General features: G+C 39.9%; 1 protein-coding gene across 1 annotated transcript in view; it reads left to right on the top strand.

Moving 5' to 3' along the window:
* LOC122794318 (avidin-like) overlaps positions 1 to 23,967 on the top strand; it is a 146,870-nt gene that overhangs the window by 80,243 nt on the left and 42,660 nt on the right. Inside the window, exon 3 of the mRNA XM_044062614.1 lies at positions 21,540 to 21,660. Coding sequence (XP_043918549.1) covers positions 21,540 to 21,660 — 121 coding nt within the window. The remainder of the gene's footprint in view (positions 1 to 21,539; positions 21,661 to 23,967) is intronic.

The raw sequence follows: 23,967 nt of genomic DNA, 5'->3' as shown, positions 1-23,967 counted from the left end.
TGTCTCTTATCCAACTCTCTGAGTGGCATATTTATACTACTAAGTAGTCAGGCAAACAAGATCTGAGGGAAGATCAGGGTGCATCATGGGATAGGGAGTTGGCCTCGAACTGGTTGAAGACCTTGAGCTTTTGCAGTTGGCTGAGTCAGAGCCGAGGATCGGCTCTGAACCCATCAGTAAGAATGAAGGCAAGATGAACAACTCATGTGGAACGTTATGGTGAGTACATAACTTCTTTTTTTACATTACCAAAAATATATCTATCTATGACACATTGTCAACACTGTAAAGTATATACTACATTAATAATGTCTCTGTCCATGATTTGATACTCATTGAGTGAATGAAGTCTAGTATTTGTCATAATTCTGTGGAGCTTTTCTCCCCAGGTGTCGGCTGTAATGGGCTTTAGTTCAATCAGTGTACCCCAGTTCACAAATGGAAATAAATAAGACATATATGAAACACTAAAATATTTTATGCTACTCTGCTGATTATAAGCAAGATGCATCTTTCAGACTAAAATACTTAAGAATCAATATATATAAAAAGAGGGGGACTACTCAGGGTCAATGTCAAGAAGCATGTTTCAACAGAAAAGGTGGAAATACAAAAAATTGCTTTCCTGTGAAGGCTGTGGACTGAAAATCAGAGATGACATGCAAGACAAAGCAGAAACATGTTTCATTGTGCAGGAAGAAATAGCATAAAAAGACGTTTTATTACCAAATCTGTACAACTGGCAAATAAAGGGAAAAAGTAGTTGTATAATTTCGTAATATGATACAGATTTCTTGGAACTTTCTTGCAGTTTATAATTTAAAAAAATCTGTCAAACTGCAGGGCATAGAATCTCAGTTGATAGGAAGTGTTTTTGAATATAGTCTAACAAATTATCTCAAAGAATAAGAGTTATAAGCTCCTAGATGCTTTCATGCAGGGTCATTGATTTTTGTTTTAAAAAAATAAAGTTCTATTTTCATGTGATGAAATCGAAGAATTACAACTGTGATTTTTGAAATGTAATTTCTAGTCATTATGACGAATTTATTATATTTTTTTCTAAATCAATACATACTGAAAACTAAAACAGATTCTAGGCAAAGAGCACTCACTAATGCAAGCTGATAATATTATAAATAAGAAATATGATCAGAATGACATACTGTGTGGAATTAGTTATCTCTCCTAAAATGACAAATTCCATGATTATCCCATGTTTTTCAAGTCTTGGATGGTCCAAATTCTGGATTTACAATATGTTTTTTTTTCTTGGAAAATGGAAAAACAGTGTTCCTGGTTTCATCCAGTTGCACTATTTTTTCCCTCAAAAAATAAATGTGGTCACTCCACTAATAAAAGGATTTAACTACGGGCCTGAAAAGCAGTGAAATAAAACACTGTGTTCAGCAGGTTTAAGTACAAATTCACCTCATTAAACTTTCCCAGTGGAAAGTTTAACATATTAATATAATAACAAGTAACTCAGAAAAAAGCATTAAACTAGTAAAGGCACCTTGTAGAAAGGAAAAGGATGTATCTTCCCAAATCTAAGCCTTTGCTGAATCCAGGCCATTATCACACATAAATGTGATTATACTTAACAGCTTAAGTCTTAATGTCCTTAGCCCCACCCTTAAATTTCTCTGCAACATTTTTCTGTTTAGCTTATTTTTACATTTAATCTTATCTGCAAATCCAACTGCATCTCCACCAGTGATAACTTTAACCTTTGTGATGTATCTAATGGTTATGCCTATGACTTTATATTATTGCTAATGCTGTAGTTATTGATTTGTAAGGATGTGCATGATATATCCACATTGTTGTGTGTTAAAACAGCTGCACACACTTTATCATGCTTGATTTTGACTGCATTGCAGTCTATGGCTCTGTAGTCGGTGTTTCCTGAGACTGGTTTATATGAGAAGCAGTACACAATGAAATGCAGTAGGGTTCACATTGCACTTAGCAGTGAGTTAGTAAAATGGCATTTTGGTGCTGCTGTGTTGCTAAAATATCCAGTAGATGCACCTATACGAAACATAACATGCACAGAGTAAACTAATGAAGCTGGGTTTGAGTTTCACAAGAATTAATTGTCTAGGCTTAAAATGGCTTGTAAGAGCAGTTAGCTTAGTACTAACCTATGAACCTGGTAAATCCTTCTCTTTTAGACATACAGCTATTTTGTGAATCAAGAATTCTTAATTTAGTAATATTCCAAATATATGATTGCAATGCTGGTTTAAAAGTGTTATTCTGTGAATCACATTTCAACTCAGCAAATTACTCGAAAGTACTGTTAAAAGAAAATAATAAATCAATACCAGGTGATAGAAGCTCTCAAATAATTATTCTTAAAGGCAGCTTTTTGAAAAAAAAAAAAAAAAAAAAAACAGAATTCCCAAAGAACTACCAACAGTACAACAAAAGAAAAAAATATTTATATTTAGGTATACATTCATCTGCCTATATTTTCTGTTTGTTGACTGATACAGTTGCACATAGCAGAAACATATTTACAGGGAAGGGTCCAAGAGAAAAAAAGTTTCTCCAGCTGTGCAAAATGCATGATATACTCACACTGAAACAATGTGCCTTTCAAAGTACATTAACGTTATACCAAAACAGACAAAGCAACACATCTCATAGATAGCTGCTGGTTCAACTATTATACTAATAAAACAAAGAGAGCAGAAGCATTACCATTTGTTATCAGTCCATGAAACGGTAATCATTATCTCGGTTAAAAACTATAAATCATTAGAATGAAGTGATGTCATCAGCAGAACGTAACTGGATGACAGTATGAAGAGTTCTCGAAGCAAAATGACTAAACAATATTACCATACTCTGCTAGACAGTTGAGTAAGATGATTTAAATAAAACTAAAATGTCTTAGGCACATAAAAATCCAGTGCAGGAAGAAAGAATATTTTTCCTTCCCAAGAGAAGGGTTCATTTTTTACTAAATATGTGCCTGCTGACTATGTGGATAAAAGTAACAACTAGCCATAACTGTACCAATTTGTTTCCTTAACAGAAGACAGCCAGTCACTTTTATTGTTATATATTTATTAATTTTGTTTATACTCCCCTAAAATGCCTCAGTAAGTGCTCACTGAGTTAGCATGCAATAGGCATTATGTCAGGACATCATTCACTCACTCAGCAATACATAGTCACATGGGTAATATAATCCATAAGCAGCCCTGTCCCTCTTCGAAACAGGAAGCACCCAACAGGTCTTTACACTCCAGCCAGGGTTTACTGATAGTGGCTGCACCCTTCCCTGAACAAGTGCAGTGGCAGCTGGTAACTTCATATCAAAGGGGGGCTGCAGGAGACAGTTGAATGGGTGGGGCCAATGGGAAGGGGTGTGGCCAATAGAAAGAGGCAGAGCTATGCTCAAAAACCACAAAGAACGAGACTTTAAATAAGCTGCCCTGGGTGCCAAACTGTCATTATGAGAGTCCAATCAAGACAAAATGAAATACAGAAGAAAATATATATTTCAATGCATTGGCTACATGACAGTTTAATATCTAGTTGGAAACAAAAAGGTTGTGAGGCATGAAAAAATAAATTACTTTTTAAATAAATTACTGGAATGCCAATCAAAATCAAGTATAAAAAAACAAGCAGCACTCAACATAAACCACTTCTCTTTGCACCAAAGTTCTAATTATAATTTATATTCAGCTTTATAAAAGTACCAAGTAACATGCTGAAAGTAGTAATCTCTGTGATACCAATTACCCCCCTTGTAAAAATGTTTCTTATCCAAGAAAGATCTGCTGTCTGACAACAACTATTTACTCGTTTCATGGGAAAAACATGATCAAAGTAAAAAATGAACAGCAGACAAGCTCAAGATAAATTGCTTAAAGGATTACTGCACAGGTTATGGACCACACATGATAGATTGGCATTCTGTTTAGTTAATGGTAAGGCCTGCAAAAGATGACTGCAAGTCTCCAACAAATGTAATGAGCTTCTGAAAATACTGTAATCCTGTCCTTTATTAGAAATACTGTCATATGCATTTCAATCACTAAGGCTTATACATTATCTAGTTATGTAAATATTCTCTGCATGGTAACAACAAAAAGGCTTCCAATGCTGATAATTCTTTAACAGTATACTTATTATACCTTACTTGCATTTTCAATCTCAGACAAGCTTACTTGATGGCCATTAAAGGATTGCTACTCAAACACATAGCAACAGGCACTGCAACAACATGCATTTTCTGAATAATAAGAAGCTTCATTTAAAAAGTTTTAAATTGCTAATTTTGTAGAGTTTTAATTGCATCTACTGTTTAGGACTACACACTCAAGTGCGTTAACCTTTTTTGTGTTTATTTACTGTATTATTGCATTGTTTAGCGTGTTTTAACCCCCAAAAAAAATACTATCTTGTTTGCTTGTTCCCCACCTTTCCTGGCCAGTATAGTCCAGATCACAGGCTTTGCAGGTTTCAGGACTTTATTTTCTGAGTTCAGAGCTATCCAGATCTTGCTGTGGTAGAGGGAAGTCCTACTGCTTACCAGTGGGTGTGCTGAGCATTGTACTGCCTATCTAACATTAGAGGAGTGGTTTCCAGCTCTGAAATTGTAATTTTATTAGCCTTTTTGGGCTGATTTCTATCTTTCTCAACTTTATGGCTTAAAAACATGTGTGTTTGCACATTTTTTGCATTATGCAGCACCGCAGGGCTACAGTTAAACTATTCCAGGTGCCAGAAAGTCTGCTCTTCAAATTTTCCCTTAGAACTAGATGGTTTCTCAGTAGTAGCACTAAAATCTGAACCCCTGTGACTAGCACTTGCTCTAGAACCTGCTGGAAAGAACTAAGAAGCTTTAAACTGATACAAGCACTCAACTCTCCTTGTTAATAAGGAGAAATTAATTGTAGGCACTAAACATCCTAAAATTGCAAAGTAGCTTGCAGAGGTAAGGGAAAACAGCTCTTGTACTTTACACAAAAAGCACCTAAACAGGCATGTCCAAGGGTCAGCTTCTGGTGAATTTTCCTGTCCACCTGGTGAATCTGGGCATACTGGGGCAATGCAGCAACTGCCTCATGTACACAATCAACCCTCTCCTCCTACCACCCAACACTACAACCTGCAAAAGATGCACTTACATAGCCAAACTGGAAACAAAGCTCTCTCCAGCCAAGATTGTGCTAGATAGTCAAGAGAAGAAGGTTAGCACCTGCACTACACCTCAAGCAACACATAACCCTCCACACCCACACCATCAACACCCACACATAGCAACACTAAACCCACATATGCAGAGGCCCTTAAAATTAACTTGCCCAAGCAACAAGGACTTCCAAAGCTGAAATGCAAACAAACACCAGTCACAACCAAAGTGACACATAGCTCACAACACCAGTGTGCCACCCAACAACAGCCCCTAAGGCAAGACAATGTACCCAACACGTTAGTCAAGGTGACTCTATAGTCAGGCACACTGATGTCCCACTCACCAGGCTGAACAAGGAGAAAATTACAGACTGCTGCCGGTCAGGAGCCAGGATCCGCCACATAATGCATGCACTCAAGTCACTCCACAACAAGTACAAATACGACTCTGTCATTGTCCGTGTTGGAGTCAATGACTTGAGACGTACCTCCCTGGACTACATGAAAGAGCTCTTGGATCATGTGGGCCAGGTAGGTATAACCCTAGCCCTGAGTAGCATCCTGCCTTCGGCCAGAATGATACCACAGTATAAGGACAAAATGATTGACTTCAACAATTGGCTAAGCTTCTGGTGTCATTCAAAGGGGATCCAGTATCTGTCTGCATGGGAAGACATAATCAACAAACCACGAGGCTTTGCCAGAGATGGTCTGCACCTGTTACCCCTGGGATTCAAGTTACTGGCTAAAGCTCTTGCCACACCTATAGTGCCTTTTTTAGGCAAGGTTCAAAGGACAAACCCACCACCGTAACAGATACAAGCATGCAAGATCTGAAGGTAATGCTACTCACTGCTACACATCTAAACCTCACAATGCACTCTCTTGAAGCACTCCTAAAAATAGAGAACATTGATATCGGTGCAGTAACTGAGACCTGGTTCAAGGCTCCAGAGAGAACCCCTGCAATACCAGGTTACAACTCTTACCACACTTTTCGGCCACCAAACCAAGACTGAAACACTAAAGGTGGAGGAGTGTCCATATTCACCAAGGATATTCACACCTCCAGGCTAGTTGCCTGACACAATGCATCTGAAATTTTCCAGGTGCAAACTAACACTAGGTAAGACTGCAATCCAAATTGTAGCTTGCTACAGATCCCCACCATGTCCCAGATTCTCACTATACCTTTCTAAACATACTGGAAAATATTAAGATACAACCAAACACCCTAATACTGAGTGATTTCAACTACCCTGCCATTAACTGGGAAAACTACTCAGGTACCAGCACCTTTTCCCAACGGTTTTTGGAATTCATAAATTCCAATGCTCTGGATCAACTAATCCATTGTCCCACCAGGGGCTCAAATATCCTAGACCTGGTCATTACCAACATGGGAGATAGATGATCCATACCAGTGGTCACCCCCTCTTTGGTTAGGTCTGACCATAAGCAAATCACCCTTGACATCCACATCTTACTCCCACCCCCCAGTAAGGAAACCTCCATAAAAAACTTCTCCAAAGCCAACTTCATGCTACTTAAGTCAGAAGTGACAAATGTCATGGCACCCATGCAGACGGGATCTGAAAGTTCGACTGTTGAATCCTACACTAAGGCACTGTACGAGCACATCCACTTGTGTATGAATTGTGCCATCCCAAATAGAACCAAGATGCTCTCCTCCAAAAAAAGGAAGCCAATCTGGTGGCCCCCTGCCATAAATAAACTATACAACAGAAAGAAGAAACTGTTGCAGAAAAGAGGAAAATCCCAGGATGCAAAATCTCCCTTACCAGCCTCAGTAAGAAGCTGAGATCCCTCATAAAATCCTAAAAAGCTAGTTACGAAAATAAAATTGCCAAAGATTCCAAAGGCAACCACAAGGCATTCTATAGTTATGTCAAGAATCTAAATGGCAATGCTCAGATCTGCTCTGAGCTACAACAGAATGGCATTAAATATACTGATCCCAAGGATATTGCCAGTATCCTGGCAGATCAATTTAGTGCCAACTTCACCCCCTCTCACCCCTAAAGAGCCCATCTCAATACCAAAAGATTGCCAAATTCCTTTAATCATGGCCACACAGGTAGAAACTGCATGCTCCAAAGCTAAGAATACAGCATCCATGGGACCAGATGACATCTCAGGCTGTGTACTGCATGAACTACAAAATGAACTGGCACTTCACCTAAGTGTCATGTTTAATCATAGCTTCACCTCAGGCTTCATGCCCACTGAGGGGTGTACAGCTACAGTCATCCCACTCCACAAGGGGGGATCCACCTTGGATCCCTGGAACTACCGTCCCATCAGTCTCACAATCCTGATCTGCAAGGGCATGGAACGCATTATCATGGAACTTATAAACAAAGGCATTGGCAACCTTCAAACACTGGATCCCACCCAGTTTGGGTTCATGATGGGCCAATCTTTTCTCCTGAGCCTGATTGACTTCTTAAAATCAGTCTCCAGAGCTGGACCTCGCCATGGCCTTCAACACCATCTCCCACTCTGGAATCATAGATAAACTTACTAAGCTGGGCATACATCCCTACGTCCCTCGATAGGTTGCCAACTGGATTACTGACAGAACCCAGACTGTAAATGTAGCTGATTCCAGATCCAACTCCAGACAAGTGGCAAGTGGAGTACCACACGGTTCAGTCCTGGGACTGCTCTTGTTTGGCATCTACTTCTCTGAAGTACAGGCCAACACTAAGGGACTCTGGCTAACAAAGTTCCCAGATGACTACAAACTGGGAGCCATTATTGAATCCCCAAATGATGTGGATATTCTACAAAAGGGCCTTACAGAAACAGATGCTTGATTCCAGAGCCATGGGCTCAAGCTTAATGCCAAGAAATGTCTAGTTATCCCCTTTGGGAAAAATATGTACCCATGAATTACCAAACCAAACAAGGTTCACTCTGGGGACCAAATCAGAGTATGAGACCCTAGAACATAGATAATGTCCAAAAAATAATCCAAGGAACCTTTAAGGCTTAAAAGGTTGATTTAATAACGCTTGTGACCAACAAAATGCGTTTTCGAATATCTTCGTCAGATAACAAACACAAAGTCACCCTACATCTCCTATTTTGGTTCACCCTACATCTCCTATTTTGGTTACCCATGAATTACCACATAGGTGGCAGTACACTAAACACCAAAAGTGTGATGAGAGACTTAGGTACACAGGTGGTCAGTGGTCTCACCTTCGATAACCACATTGCCACAACAGTCAGGAAATCCTTCTATGTGGCACACCTCATCACTAAGGGCTTTTCATCAAGAAAAAATGAGGTCATTGTCCCACTGTACTCATCCCTCATTAGACCCATTATAGAGTATAGTGCCCCATTTGGTATGTACCTCACAAGACATCTGCAACAGCTGGAAAGGCTGCAGAAATACCTCACTAAAAGAATCACAGGCCTAAAGCAGATGCCATATGCTGACCATCTAAAAAAACTCCAGCTATACTCTGTGGCATAGCATCTACTCAGAGGCGATCTCTGCTTAACATGCAAGTTCATGTCAATCCCTGAGTTGTTGGACATGCTCCACTTAAAGAAAACCCAATCCCTCAGAGCCACATGCTCCAGAGATCTAAACCTTGTCATCACAATGAACAAAACATGCTGGAGGAATAGGTTTCTGATCCAGAGACTCCCCATACTCTGGTATAGACTGCCCATGCATGTCAAGCAGAGTGCCTCCTTGGCCGTCTTCAGAAGGAACCTTGATGATTGGATGGGAGAAAGGAAATTCACCCCAGGGATCATGTCAGTCACCCTGCTAGACAATGGTCCAGGGAAGTAAATATTGTGGGAAGAAATATCGAGGGGATTGTTATGGCTAGGCTTGTATAGGCCATAGGGCCGATAGCCTAGTACCAACCTATGAACCTATAAATCAGCAGTATAAAAATATGACAGAAAAACCAGGACATTTTGCAAAATCAAGGATAGATGAAAAGCCACTGTAGTACATGTGTCTACCTTGGATGGGAGGATAGTTTATACACTTACACACTGCATAATTGCTCATTGCCTTGCTTGGTCACATACAGAGTCACTGCACTGGGGAGTGGGACACAACAAGTATGTCACAATTTGAAAAGTCTCTGGCTGTCGGTGATGGCCCTGACATATTTCTCATACCTCTCAACCTCAGAGCAGGAAATCTGGAGAAAAGCCATAAAGAGAAGTGGGACAAAGGCCCAAAAATAAGGACACTTTTTAAATATTGCTCTTATAAACTTAGAAAGATAATAGAATAATAGGTCTTGCATTAGTATGAATTTTCTGAAGGGTATGAAATCTGAAACTCAAATGTCTATCATTATTTTCTAACTTTAATCTTTAATGATTTGCCACTAATTTGCCAGAAAACTACAATTTTATGAAAAACGAAGCAAAAATGTGATGCAAAAAATATAAAATAGCCACTCAATACAGCTGGGAACATGTCAAAGAACAGATGCTTTTTTTAATATTAGTACTGTTAAGTTGAGCATCTGACAAAATAAGAGAATCTACATGCATTTCTAAAATAAAAGTAAGAGGTACTCTGGTTCGATTCTTGGCTGGGGTGCCCTCTGTGTGGAGTATGCATGTCCTTCCTACATTTGTGTGGGTTTCTGCTGGGTGCTCCTGTTTCCTCCCACATTCCAAAGACATGCATCTGAAGTGTTTCTCCCCTGCCTCTGCTGAAAATGGGATCTGTCCCAGTTGGACTTTCGCAGTAAACAAATGTAAAATAAATTGAATATAAAAATATAATGGCTCAGCTATGTGTATGAAAAAATAGTTCTCTTGCAGAAAGAGCACTGTAGTGCAAGTGATTTGTGTTTGCAAAGATTTTCATGGATCCTGTAAGAAGGCCCAGAATACTTTTTGAGGGCTTTATGTGAGAATGACAGTGATTTTCAGAGACATTGTAACTACTTCAGATATACTTAGTTTCCCCATTCTGTCCCTTGTTTCAGCCATTTTTCATTAGTGATATGGTAAGGTCCCAGTTCTGTCACTAGATGCATACATATCATGGTTTTACCATGTACCTTTTGACACAGACACTGTTTATTCATGTTAAACAAAACTGATACATTTATGAGTAAACTATGCATTCCAAACTGATTTATGTTCATTTACATTATCAACAAGTCGTTATTCTTCCCCATTTATCTACCATCCATTTATCAGTCACTTTCTTGACTGACTTAGTCTCACTAGGCTAATTGGTCGCTTTTGCAGGTGAGACCTGAGATGGTATTTGTATTAATTAGGCTATTGAGGAAATTACCTACTTTTTTGATAAGTGCCATGGGATTTTTTACATCCACCTGAGCTATCACCAGCATAGGCATGTGGGTCTTGGTTTAACATCTCATCCAAAGGATAGCGCACTCAGGAGTGTAACCCCCCCCCCCCTTATGTTGTGCTGCAGTGTTAGTAATGGAAAATTAATCCAACTGCCTGGTGTGGGAATGCAATCTACAGCCTTCAGCAGTGAAGGCAAATGTGCTACCTGTTGGCCTACTGGAATTGAGTGGAGTTTTCTGGACACAAGCTGAGTGAAGAAAAATGAAGGTGCAAATAGATACATGCTTGCAGCTGCAGCATATAAATGATATTAAAATGCATAATAGGAGAGCATGAGTGTCCTACCGGACACTAGACAACATTTCATTATGGGAAGCGCATAGGAAGATCAACATAAAGCCTGATGAAAAGCAGATAATATTCAGTCATATTACAAAAACAGCATTTTTCAGTAGTACCACACTTTTTAAAAACAATGAAACAAAAATAGGAACACAAACCAAGACTTTCAAAAAGTGGAAATAGTTCATTCTGAATCTAAACTGATAAAAGCATGTGTTGAATATTTAAAATGCCTATCATACATTTTACAGTAAATCCCTCCTTTCTCATCATCATATAACCAGTGTGATTAGAATAATCAGATGCTTCATTAAACACAATCATTCTAAGTAACACTGAGCTCTTCGGAAAAATAATCTGCCTCTTTAACCTTCTCAGTACAGTTGCAATCCTGAAATTTATGTTAACTGACAGCCAACATTTCATTACATCCAGTGAAAACTGGCAGCAAAGCTGCCACCTTCTGCCACCTATATATAACAAATGCTAGCTTTGCCAGCTTTCACTGAGTGACACAGTGAGTTTTCTTTTGTAACTTAACACAAACTAAGCAGTGCAGACATTGAAATGAAATATGAAGTAGCTACTAGCAGCTAGTTATTATTACTGACTAGTACTGCTGACAGCCTCTGTCCAAATGATGATCCCGATTCCCCGATCGAAACTATGATAAACTGTTGAACTACTGAACTCTGTGACTAAGAGTAAGACAAAAGTAAGTACTACTGACTGTTTCAATTCTCGCTATCTTTTTCCCAGGATGCAAAGTGCGGGAAGAGAATAGAGTGACAACCAATCAGTTCCCATTTAGCCATCCACGTCATGTACATGACTGCGAACATGGTAGTCCCATCTCCTTCTACTCTACTGCGGTTATGAACTGCATAGACTTCTGGGCATCACACTAATGCCTTCCCTCCTTAATCTGGACTGCTTTTACAGCACTCTGGATTTACAAAACCTACTTTTTTTTTAAACCCGGAACTTGGCGAGCATGCGCAGTTCAAGCTCCGGGACTAATAACAGCACAGCAAGTCTGCGAGTCGGGCAGCTAAGAAGCAGTCAGCCAGTATAACAGTAACAGAGTAGTAGTATGTATACAAGAATAAATATTTTATTTTTTTAAATTCTTTTCTTTCCACAGCTGGGGGGGCTGCAGCCCTGCAGCATGATGGCATGAGATGCCACTGGACTAGTGATCCTCCCTCTCTGGAGGAGGATCTAAGCAGACTCCACCTCTTCATTCTGCTCCTCTCAAGCACCTTCTCCAGTTTCTTGGCCATGTATCAGTGTTGGCTCATCTGATTCACATGCTTGTGCTTTATCCTCCTGCGTCATGCAGGGAGTTTGTAAGATGAGTACAACAAAACGCTAAGGTTGTCACTCCTTGAGAATACTGAGTTTATTTTATTAATATGCTAAAATAACCATGTTTTTCATCCAAACTCTATGGTTGGACTTCTTCAGAACAAAAATAAAAACAATACCGGTTACAATTCAAACTTCTTATATACAAATTACCTCGCCAAAATCTTCACACTCTTGAGTATCTCTTAAAGGTATAAGTAACTAAAAACCAATACTTCATATATGAACCTAAGTTACTTTTTTTGCCTACTTATTTTTATAAACTTTTTGCAGCAGCCCTTTCTAGCAACTCACATAAAATCATACAACAATATAAAATTATATAAACTTGAATGGAACCATATAAAATATATAATATACAATTATATGTGAAAATATATGAAATTATATGAGATTATACAACATCACATAATGCTGGCCATATAACTATTGCAAATATACATGCCATCGTGCCTAAAGCACACACCATGTATACTGCCATAACTTTTACAACACTATCCATCAGTTGTTCAATTATAAAGCACCCATTATTAAAACTGTATTGTCACCTCACAGTTAGACATTGCCCATTCGATTCTCATTTAGAGCATCTTCTGTGTGACAACATGCGTGAATGGGCGTTCCTTCGTTGAAGGTTGTGTGTTAGGCCCAGCAAGCCAGCATGTAAAACTCTACTGCCAATCATTAGCGGACCGGAGTTCCGCTGTGGCGACCCTTAACCGGGAAAAGCCGAAAGACACAACAACAACAACAACAACAACAACAACCTCTATATTATATACAGTATCTTGCAAATATATATTAACCCATCCTTGTAAATGCTTGATAGCGTTTGATGAGAAACGCATCTAAGATAACAGTAATGATACATGTACCTTCTTTTGCTACATAACCTGCAAAATTCAATACCTACCCTATACTTCCTACCTAGTTATGAAACTATCACTTATGTACTATGTAATTATAAACTATGCTCAAATTTTTATATGTCTGTCTAATTAAATATATCATCCATATTATGTTGTAAAAGTTATGGCAGTATACATGGTGTGTGCTTTAGGCACCATGGTATGTATATTTGCAATAGTTATATGGCCAGCATTTTGTGATATTGTATAATCTCATATAATTTCATATATTTTCACATATAATTGTATATTATATATTTTATATGGTTCCGTTCAAGTTTATATAATTTTATATTGTTGTATGATTTTATCTGAGTTGGAAGAAAGGGCTGCTGCAAAAAGGTTATAAAGGTGATTTTAAATATAAGTAGGCAACAAAAGTAACTTAGGTTCATAGATGAAGTATTGGTTTTTAGTTACTTATACCTTTAAGAGATACTCAAGAGTGTGAAGATTTTGGCGGGGTAATTTGTATATAAGAAGTTTGAATTGTAACCGCTATTGTTTTGATTTTTGTTCTGAAGAAGTCCAACCATAGAGTTTGGACGAAAAACGTGGTTATTTTAGCATTTTAATAAAATAAACTCAGTATTATCAAGGAGTGACGACCTTAATGTTTTGATGTACTAGTTTGTAAGATGAAGCAACACTAATGAGACAGTGACAGCCTCTGGTGAGAATAAGGTGTCTGAGGCAAGCGTGGCAAATAGGAGGTGATATCAGGTGACAGGGTTTGATTACAGGAAGGAAGTTAATACTTTATGTAGGGGAATGCTAATATAAAGAAAAAGCAGTGTTTTACTTGACTGAAAATAAATACTAATGTGACTGACGTATAAAAACTGGGATCTAATGCAGTGAAAGAGAAGATAAAAAGAGGGAAGGAGATGGGCAGACTGCATCTTCTACAGTGTTTCAGCTAAAACGAGATATGTTTAAGAAAGTAAGAGAAAGAGAAGACATGACTGGGAAGAAGGAAAAGTATACATTGAGAAAGACTAGAATGGAGGAAATGAAAAAAAAAATGAAAGCAGGAGATGCAGGAAAAAGGAATAGCGGGAGTACAGAGATTAAAACTGGATGGACTAAACAAACAATAATGTTCAACAGGGTGTGTGTTACTGTGTAAATAATGTCTTTCCGTGTCAGTATTGGTCCTATACAACCCTGGAATGGTCTTATTTACACAGTAACACACACCCTCAAGGGCATTATTGTGCTTAGAGAATGGGCTGTCTGTACAATTGTGTTTTGCTTACTTAGTTTTTTATTACTATTTTATACAAATATATGGGTCTACTTCTCTTGTTTGAAATTGCACTTCTTCAAACAAGAGAAGATCATGACACAGTTTAGCGAACGTGCACTTAACTGAAAGTGCACTTTTGTGAAACTCACTTTACCGATCTGGGACTGCATTCTTGCACTTAGTATATATAAGTAGCGAGGGTCTGGTCTGGGAAACAAAAACAGATTTTAGCCGGAGGGCAAGCCCACCTGCCACACCCCCGCTACTTATATATACTAACTCCGAGATCACACTACAGTGGGATAAGGGTATATTTCCTTGTCCCCACTGTACTGTGGCTTGGTAAATTCAGTTTCATGAAAGTGCACTTTTGCTAAACTGGGTCTCAGTCTTCTCTTGTTCGAAGAAGTTTGATTTTGAAAAAAAGAAGTAGACCCATCTATGTATATATATATATATATATATATATATATATATATATATATATATATATATATACATATATATTATGTAAAGTAGTTCCTCCACCTAGTAGTGTTTCAGACTTGCTGTAGAACATGTAAACAGTGTTGGAGGAAGTTTTTTTACATCCATTACATAACATTTTCAAAAAAATGTCCAGATATTCCTAAAATCTGTGCTATGTTGCCAATCATTGGGGATTGAAGTCAGTAAATAATCACATACATCTGACTTTCAGATATTATTTCCTTCAGAAAATGCCTGCTAACACAAATCCTCTTATTCAAGCAACTTTCAAATTTATAAGAGCAATATTTAAAATCTGTTCAAGGTCGAGAGGTATGCAAATCTCTTAACTGCTAATACTATTTTTCGATCAGTCTCACTCTCTAGCACTTTATCACTCTGTCTCTCTCACACATACAAATGCACTTCTGCTTTCATGTATTCAAGCATGGATAAATTCACATGTGCAGACAGGGACATAAAACACACACACACACACACACACACACACACACACGCACAAACACACGCACATACACACACACACACACACACACACACACACACACACACACACACACACACACACACACACACACACACACACACACACACACACACAGATGCTTTTCTTTCTTTCTTTGTTATGTTTCTTTTAATTTTACACTCACTAAACAGCAAAAGCGCTCAACCAATGTTACTCTCACTTTCATGCATTCATACACACACGCAAACACACTTTTCTATTTTTTTTTTCTTATTTTTTACATTCTACAGTCACTAAACAGCAAAAGCACTGCTAAGCGACTGTAAAATAATGACAGCCATTATCTCCATTACAGTCTGAGCTCTGTGGCAGCTTACCTTTAAGCATCCCTGTTACTAGCACTTTCTCTAATACCTAAAAAGATCATCTCTACTTGACTCCAAGTAGACTTTTCTCTATCTGTTAAACCTAGCACTTGCTCCTACAGTTCTTATTACCTTGATACGGCACTCTTATAGATAGCACCCCAAAAAGGCAAACCCCCATTTCTCGGTCACCCACATCCCCCGGAATCTCTTTTAAAGTTTTTTTGTCTAGTCCTTCTAGCATGTCGAGGGATCAGTTGCTAGTGTCCTCCCGCTCAGCTGGTGAACCTGGGAATATTGAGGCAATGTTACAATTGCCTCATGTACACAGACAACCCTCTCCTCCTCCCACAAAACACAAATACATGCGAGATGCAACTATATGGCCAAACTGGAGGCTGAGCTCTCTCAACATAGGACTGGCAAGACCAGTCAGGAGGAGAAGGTTACCACACACACTATAGACCCAGTCTCACATAGTACCATCACAACCTCAAATCATACACATAAACACACAAAGACATACTCGGCTCTGATCAAAAATCTACCAAAACAGCAGAGGCCACCAAAGCAGACACCCAAACAACCACCACCTCAGAACACAACACCTGCAACACATAGGCCTCACAGTCAGAGTGTCAAACAGTCACAGCCCTTAAGGCCAAACACAATGCCAGACACACTAGTCATTGGTGACTCCATAGTCAGACACACTGACGTCCCGCTCACCAGACTGAGTAAGGAGAAGGTCACAGTAAGCTGCCTGTCGGGCGCTAGAATCCACCACATAACGCAAGCACTCAGGTCTCTCAACAGCAGGTACAAATACGACTCAGTCATTGTCCACGCTGGTGTAAACGACCTGAGACGTACCTCCTTGGACTACATGAAAAGAGACATTGAGGAGCTCTCTGATTATGTAGCCCAGGCAGGTATGACCCTGACCTTGAGCAGTATCCTACCTTCACCAAGAATGATGCCACAATACAGAGATAAGATGATCAGCTTTAACAATTGGCTTAAACTCTGGTGTCATTCAAAGGGGATCCAATGTCTGTCTGCCTGGGATGACATGCTGGACAAGCCACGCTGCTCAAGGGATGGCTTGCACCTGTCACCCTGGGATTCCGGATATTGGCAAAGGCTCTTGCCACCCCATAGTGCCTTTTTAGGCAAGGCTCAAATTCTAAACCTACCACCCTAGAACACAAAAGGAAAAAACTAAGGGTAATGCTGCTCAATGCCAGAAGTCTAAATCTCAAAATGCACGCACTCGAGGCCCTTCTCAGTATGGAGAACATCGATGTCTGTGCAGTGACAGAAACCTGGTTCAAGGCTCCTGAGAGCACCCCAGCACTATCAGGTTTTACCTCTTATCATGCGTTCCGGCCCCAAAATCCGGACAATACCAAGAAAGGAGGGGGGGTATCCATATTCATCAAAGACACCCACACCTCAAGACTGGTGGCAACGCACGATGCATCGGAGACCATCCAGGTGCAATTAACCATAGGCAAGACTGCTCTGCAAATTGTAGCATGTTACAGGCCACCCTCACAAACTCAGGAACCTCACATGGCCTTCCTGAAAACACTAGAGGGAATAAAAATGTATCACCAAACACCATCATACTAGGTGACTTCAATTACCCTAATATAGACTGGGAACACTACTCAAGCCCAAACACCCTAGCCCAAAAGTTCCTGGAATTCATAAACTCAAATGCCATGGAACAACTAGTCACCATCCCCACAAGAGGAGAAAACATACTTGATCTCATCATCACGAACATGGGAGCACAATGTTCAACACCGGAAGTATACCCCTCACTGGTGAGATCAGATCACAAACTAATCTCGCTGGAGGTCCTCATCCCACCCCCACCTGAAATAAAAAAGACCACAGTAAAGAACTTCTCGAAAGCCGACTTCATACTTCTAAAGACTAGTGTGGTCTCCTTTAAGGCCCCCGATCCAGCGGAAAACAGTACTCAAGCCGCTGAATCACTTACAAATACCTTCTACCAGCACCTGCAGGACTGCATGGATAAGGCAATCCCAAGCAAAACAAAGACTCTTTGTACCAAAGGCAAGCGTCCAGTCTGGTGGACCCCAGCCATAAACAAACTCTACAACAAAAGGAGGAAGCTACTACAAGATAGAGCAAAATCCTTAAAAGGTAAGACACCCTTGATCACTATAAGTAAAAAACTAAGAGCTCTCATAAAATCATCCAAAGCAAATTTTGAGAGAAAAATAGCTAAAGACTCAAAAGACAATCATAAGGCCTTCTTTAGCTATGTTAGAAACCTGGGAGGAAACTCCCAGATATGCTCAGAACTAGTTCAAAATGATGTGAAGATTACTGATCCTACAGACATTGCCAACATACTGGCTGACAGCTTCAGTGCAAACTTCTCCCCTCCCCAAAAGGAGAGATATCTATACCAAGCGATTGCAGCCCCCAAACATCTCCAACGCCCAAGTGAGAACTGCTCTCTCCAAAGCAAAAAACACAGCATCCATGGGACCTGATGGTGTCCCCGGCTGTGTGCTCCATGAACTCAACGAGGAATTAAACCCACAGCTAGGACAGCTGTTTAATCATAGTCTTACCTCTGGATACGTACCCAGTGAGTGGTGCACTGCAACTGTGGTCCCACTTCACAATGGCGGTGCCTCCACCGACCCTGGAAATTACCGGCCCATTAGCTTGACAAGCCTTATCTGCAAAGCCATGGAGAGGATCATAATGGACCTCATAAATAAAGACATAGGGAATTTGCAGACTTTGGATCCATCCCAGTTTGGCTTTGTCAAAGGCAGATCATGCCTTCTAAACTTGGTTGACTTCTTCGAAACAGTCACCAAAGCCATTGATGAGGGAAAGGCAGTCCATACAGCCTACCTCGATCTGGCGAAGGCCTTCGATACAATACCCCACTCGGGTATCATTGAAAAACTCATCAGCTTAAATGTTAACCCATACATCACAAGATGGGTTGCAAACTGGCTGAGTGACAGAACCCACAGGGTCAGAGTTGCTGGCGCCATGTCAGACTCAAAGCCTGTCACAAGTGGTGTACCACAGGGCTCAGTCCTGGGCCCACTCTTGTTTGGCATCTACTTTTCCAAGTACAAGCAAACACAGGAGGGTTATGGCTGACAAAGTTTGCAGATGACTGCAAACTGGGCGCCATAGTAGAAAACACATCTGACACAGATATCCTTCAGAAGGGTCTCACAGAAATGGATAACTGGTGCCAGAGCCATGGCCTAAAGTTAAATGCCAAAAAGTGCATAGTCATACCCTTCAGGAAAAACAAGGTTACCCCTAGCTACCAAATAGGTGGCAATCCACTGAGCACAGAAGAAGTTATCAGGGACCTGGGGACCCAGGTTGATAGTAGTCTGTCATTCGACACCCATGTAGCTAAAGTAGTTAGGAAGACCTTCTACATTGCCCACCTTATCATGAAGGGATTCTCATCTAGATCAAGGGAGGTCATAGTCTCCCTATACTCATCACTCATCAGACCAATGATTGAGTACAATGCCCCATTCGGAATGTATCTGACCCGACACTTGCAGCAGCTGGAGAGGCCACAAAGTTCCTCACCAAAAGGATAAAGGGTCTCAAACATCTGTCCTATGCTGCCCGACTGAAAGAACTCCAGCTCTATTCAGTCGCCACGCTTGCTCTGAGGTGACCTTTGCCTAACATACAAGGCCATGTCAAACCCAGATTTGATGAATATGCTTCACTTCAAAAATCTAGATCCGTCAGAGCCACAAGGGCGGAGACTTAAACCTCGACACGGCTATTAATAGGACGTGCTGGAGGGATAGATTCATCACCCAAAGACTCCCTATGCTGTGGAATAAAATCCCGGTATATGTGAGGCAGAGCACCTCGCTGGCCTTGTTCAAGAGAAATCTTGACCAATGGATGGGAGATCGCAGATATACCCCAGGGATTACCTCAGTGTCACTGCTCAACAGAGGCACAGCAAAATAATGGGTATAGTTCCCCATACTAAAGGGGTGGCGTAAGCCACAAAACTATGGGCTAGGCTTGTAAATGCCCTCGGGCAGATAGCCTAGTATGAACCTATGAACCTATGAACCTATGAAGTGGTGGACGCATTTTTCAGCTGCCATTACCTGTACATTAACATACTGTTGGAAAACGTTCACTCTCCAGTCAGAGTGTTGATTTACAGATTGCCCATTCTCTAATATGCTTTGAGGTGACCAAGGAGTGAACAAGATGTCTTAAAGATTAAGCAAAGGTTATCAGATGTGTAAATGTGAGAGCTAATTGATTTTGGATCCTTAAAGCATGTAAATGCACACACACTCACATTTTATATATATATATATATATATATATATATATATATATATATATATATATATATATATATATATATATATATAGTTTCACTTCATAATATCAAAATGCTGAAATCTCGAATTTCAGCATTCTGAGACCATGAAGCTAAAAATGCAGAAAGTGCATAAGAGCAAATTTGAATATTTTGAATCTGCGCTTATGCATTTCCGGTAAGTTACTTGATGTGTTTGTCTGGTATGGTGTCTGGAATTGAAGGTAAGTGAGTGTATGTGTGTGTTTTTGTACATTGCATGTGTGGGTAAAGGTAGAGAGGTGTAACTATGAGTGTGAGAGTTGGATTTGTTGGTGTTTGTGTATGTGTGATGTGTATTTGTGTGAGAGAGAGTGTAGACTGCAGTGGTGTGATTTTTTTTTTTTTTTTGTTATGTGCGATCTCGGAGTTCGTATATATGAGTAGGGGGGTGGGGGGCACAGCCCCCACATGAGGTGTGCACGGGGGCTTGCCCCCCTGCTTACATGTAGTGTAGGGCTGTGTGGTTTGTGTGCTATGGGTAGAATGGTAGGTGTGTTATGTGATGTATGGTGTATGTATGTATGTTCATGATTGTGTGATTCGTGATTGTGGGTTTCGGGATTGTGAATGGTTCGGCTTCATAGTTTCGAAATGCTGAAATTCGAAATTTCAGCATTTCAAGATTATGAAGTGAAACTATATATATATATATATATATATATATATATATATATATATATATATATATATATATATATATATATATTTAATGAAAAACAGTGTGTTTTTGTGTGTGCGTGTGTGTGTCATCCTCATCATTATCAATCCCCCTTCTTCCCATTTTCTGCATGGGTCAGGGTGTCGTGTCAGCTGTTGCCATCTCTCTCTATTCAATGACACTCTCCTGCCTTCTTTGACATTCATACTGGACTGTCACAGGTCTCTCACACAATCCATCCAACTTTTTGGAGAGAAAGAAGTTTTTTAGAAATGTTATCCTTTTAGCAGCTTTTTTATTGTAAAAATAGCTGTCAAACTGTAATCTATTTGATAGGAAAACTTTGTTTCTAGCAGATTAGCACAGAGAACAAAGGCTATGCACTCCTTGATGGCTTGACTCTATTGTGTTCGGTTGTATTCTTTAAATACCAGTCACAAACTGCTGGGCTGGGAGCTGCACTTTTCAAAGAGCGATCCTGCACTTCTCCTGAAAAGCAACACTTTCACCTAATGCAGTTATTTTGTTTACAAATGAATACTACAATAAAATCACATATGAATTTGCAGATAATTTTGTATATGTCACTTGTTCAAAACCATCATAATGCCATCATATGTAGACAGAAAGAAACACTTTCAGAAATGTTAAATATTATGTAACAATTTTAAAGCTGATAAATGTTAATTTGTAGAACAGCAGTGCAACATCATAATAATAACAATAATGATAATAAAAATAATAATATGTTTTCTCTTTCTGCAGAAAGCAAAACTGCTTGGGTAGGACAGTGTTTTGTGGATAATAAAGGAAGAGAAACACTTGAAACAGTTTGGGTACTCCGATCTAAGGTTGATAAACAAAGTGATAACTGGAAAGCAACAAGGTAATTCAAGCAAACTGAGAGCTAATGTTCTTCCAGAATAAAATGTTTTGTATTTCACATCCAAGCATAATATATATGAGAATGGTACCAGTGCTATAAAAATTAAACCGTTAATGCAAACAGAGTGTGACAAATAATTCATCTTGTGTATTGGTGTCTTACTGCTTACATGTTTACTGCACAGCTCAGTAGAAAGGAATAGCATGTTGAAGTCTTCCTCCTATAGCTAACAACAAGTATAATAGTTATAGAAAAGTAAAGAAGAGATGTAAACCATATGCATATCATACTACATATCACTAAATGGCTGAGTCATTTGCTAAATGTTAAAGAAATGATGCACTAAATATAGATAAGTTGCACTGGCCAATCTGGATGACATTAAGTAGAAAAAAATGGGTCTATATTAGAACAGCAAAGAGGAGTTTAATCGAACACCTCTTCACCGACACATAAACAGCAAACGCACTAAAGCGCAAATGCTCAGAACACCGATTTCTTTCCCTGGGAAAGAAATTGGTAGCAGAAACACACAGACACATACACACACTTTCAAACATAACAATGTGGAGGGCGAAGCCCTCCACACCCCTAACTAAATATACCAACTCTGAGATCGCACCACAGTGGGGAAATGGGGCAAGCACATGGGGAAGGCCGAGCACTTTCTTTCCCAGGGAAAGAAATCACTGTTCTGAGCGTTCACGCTTTAGTGCGTTCTCTGTTTATGTGTCGGCGAAGAGGCGTTTGATGAAATGCCTCTTCGCTGATCTGATATAGATCCAAAAAAAACATACTTTACCTAACCCAGTGCAGTAAATCTTACTTCCCAATTCTGATTGCTGAAGACAGTCTTTTTGAATGATGACTTTTTTCACTGAGTACAGGAAAATAATGTTTTCCAAAGGTCAAACGTGTGTGTGTGTGTGTGTGTGTGTGTGTGTGTGTGTGTGTGTGTGTGTGTGTGTGTGTGTGTGTGTGTGTGTATGTGTGTGTGTGTGTGTGTGTGTGTGTGTGTGTAAGATCATCATCATCATCATCAACACCAACCCTTTTTCCTACTTTCTACATGGGGTCAGGGTGTCGTGCCAACTGCTGTGATCTTTCCATATTCAGTGCTACTGTCCCACCTTCTTTGACACTCATACCTGGCTATTGCAGGTCTCTCATACAATCCATCCACCTCTTTGCTGGATACCCTCATTTCTTCTTATCTTCTTCTTGTCTGGCCCAAATCTTTTTCACCCCATTTTCTTCATTCAAAACCACTGGAAGTACCCCTTCCATCTATGCTTTTCTGCACATGTTCCTGAACCACCGTATTCTGTTCTCTTTGACCTTTTCTGCTATTGAAGCTACTTTGATTTCTGCTCTTAAATCTTCATTTCTTCATCACTCCCACAGTGCGCATCCTATCACCCATCTCAGGGTCTTCATCTCCATCACCTATTGCTTCCTCAGTTGCTCTGTCTTTATTGCCCAGGTTTCTGTACCATACAATACAGTACAGGTTGCACCACTGTTTTGTACACTTATAGGTTCATAGGTTGGTACTAGGCTATCGGCACTAGTGCCTATACAAGCCTATCCATAACAATTCCCTGGCTATTTCTTCCCACACTGTTTACTTCCCTGGAATCCTGTCTAGCAGGGTGACCAATATGATCCCTGGAGTGAACTTCCTTTCTCCCCTCCAGTCATCAAGGTTCCTTTTGAAGAGGGCCAAAGAGGTCCTCTGCTTGATATATATGGGCAGTCTATTCCAGAGTTTGGGGAGTCTCTGGGTCAGGAACCTATCCCTCCAGCATGTTTTGTTTATTGTGATGACAAGGTTTATATCCCTGGAGCGTGTGGCTCTGAGGGATTGGGATTTCTTTAAGTGTTGCATGTCCAACAGCTCTGGGTTTGACATGGCCTTGTATGATAAGCAGAGATTGCCTCAGAGTAGATGATATGCAACAGAGTATAGCTGAGATTTTTAAGGTGGTCAGCAGAGGGCGCCTGCTTTAGGCCTGTGATTCTTTTAGTGAGGTATTTCTGCGGCCTTTCCAGTTGTTGCAAGTGTCTTGAGAGGTACATACCAAATGGGGCATTGTATTCTATAATGGGTCTAATGAGGGATGAGTACAGTGAGACAATGACCTCTTTTTATGTGGATGAAAAGCCCTTAGTGATGAGGTGTGCCACATAGAAGGATTTCCTGACTGTTGTGGCTATGTGGTTATTGAAGGTGAGACCACTGTCCACCTATCGGTGTTTAGTGTACTGCCACCTATGTGGTAATTCACGGGTACATGTTTTTTCCCA

Source organism: Protopterus annectens, chromosome 2.part1 (assembly GCF_019279795.1).
Source record: "Protopterus annectens isolate FY-2018-M chromosome 2.part1, PAN1.0, whole genome shotgun sequence".
Classification (NCBI taxonomy): Eukaryota; Metazoa; Chordata; order Ceratodontiformes; family Protopteridae; genus Protopterus; species Protopterus annectens.
The sequence above is the reverse complement of the archived record's forward strand: the minus strand, read 5'-3'. Positions and strand labels throughout refer to the sequence as shown.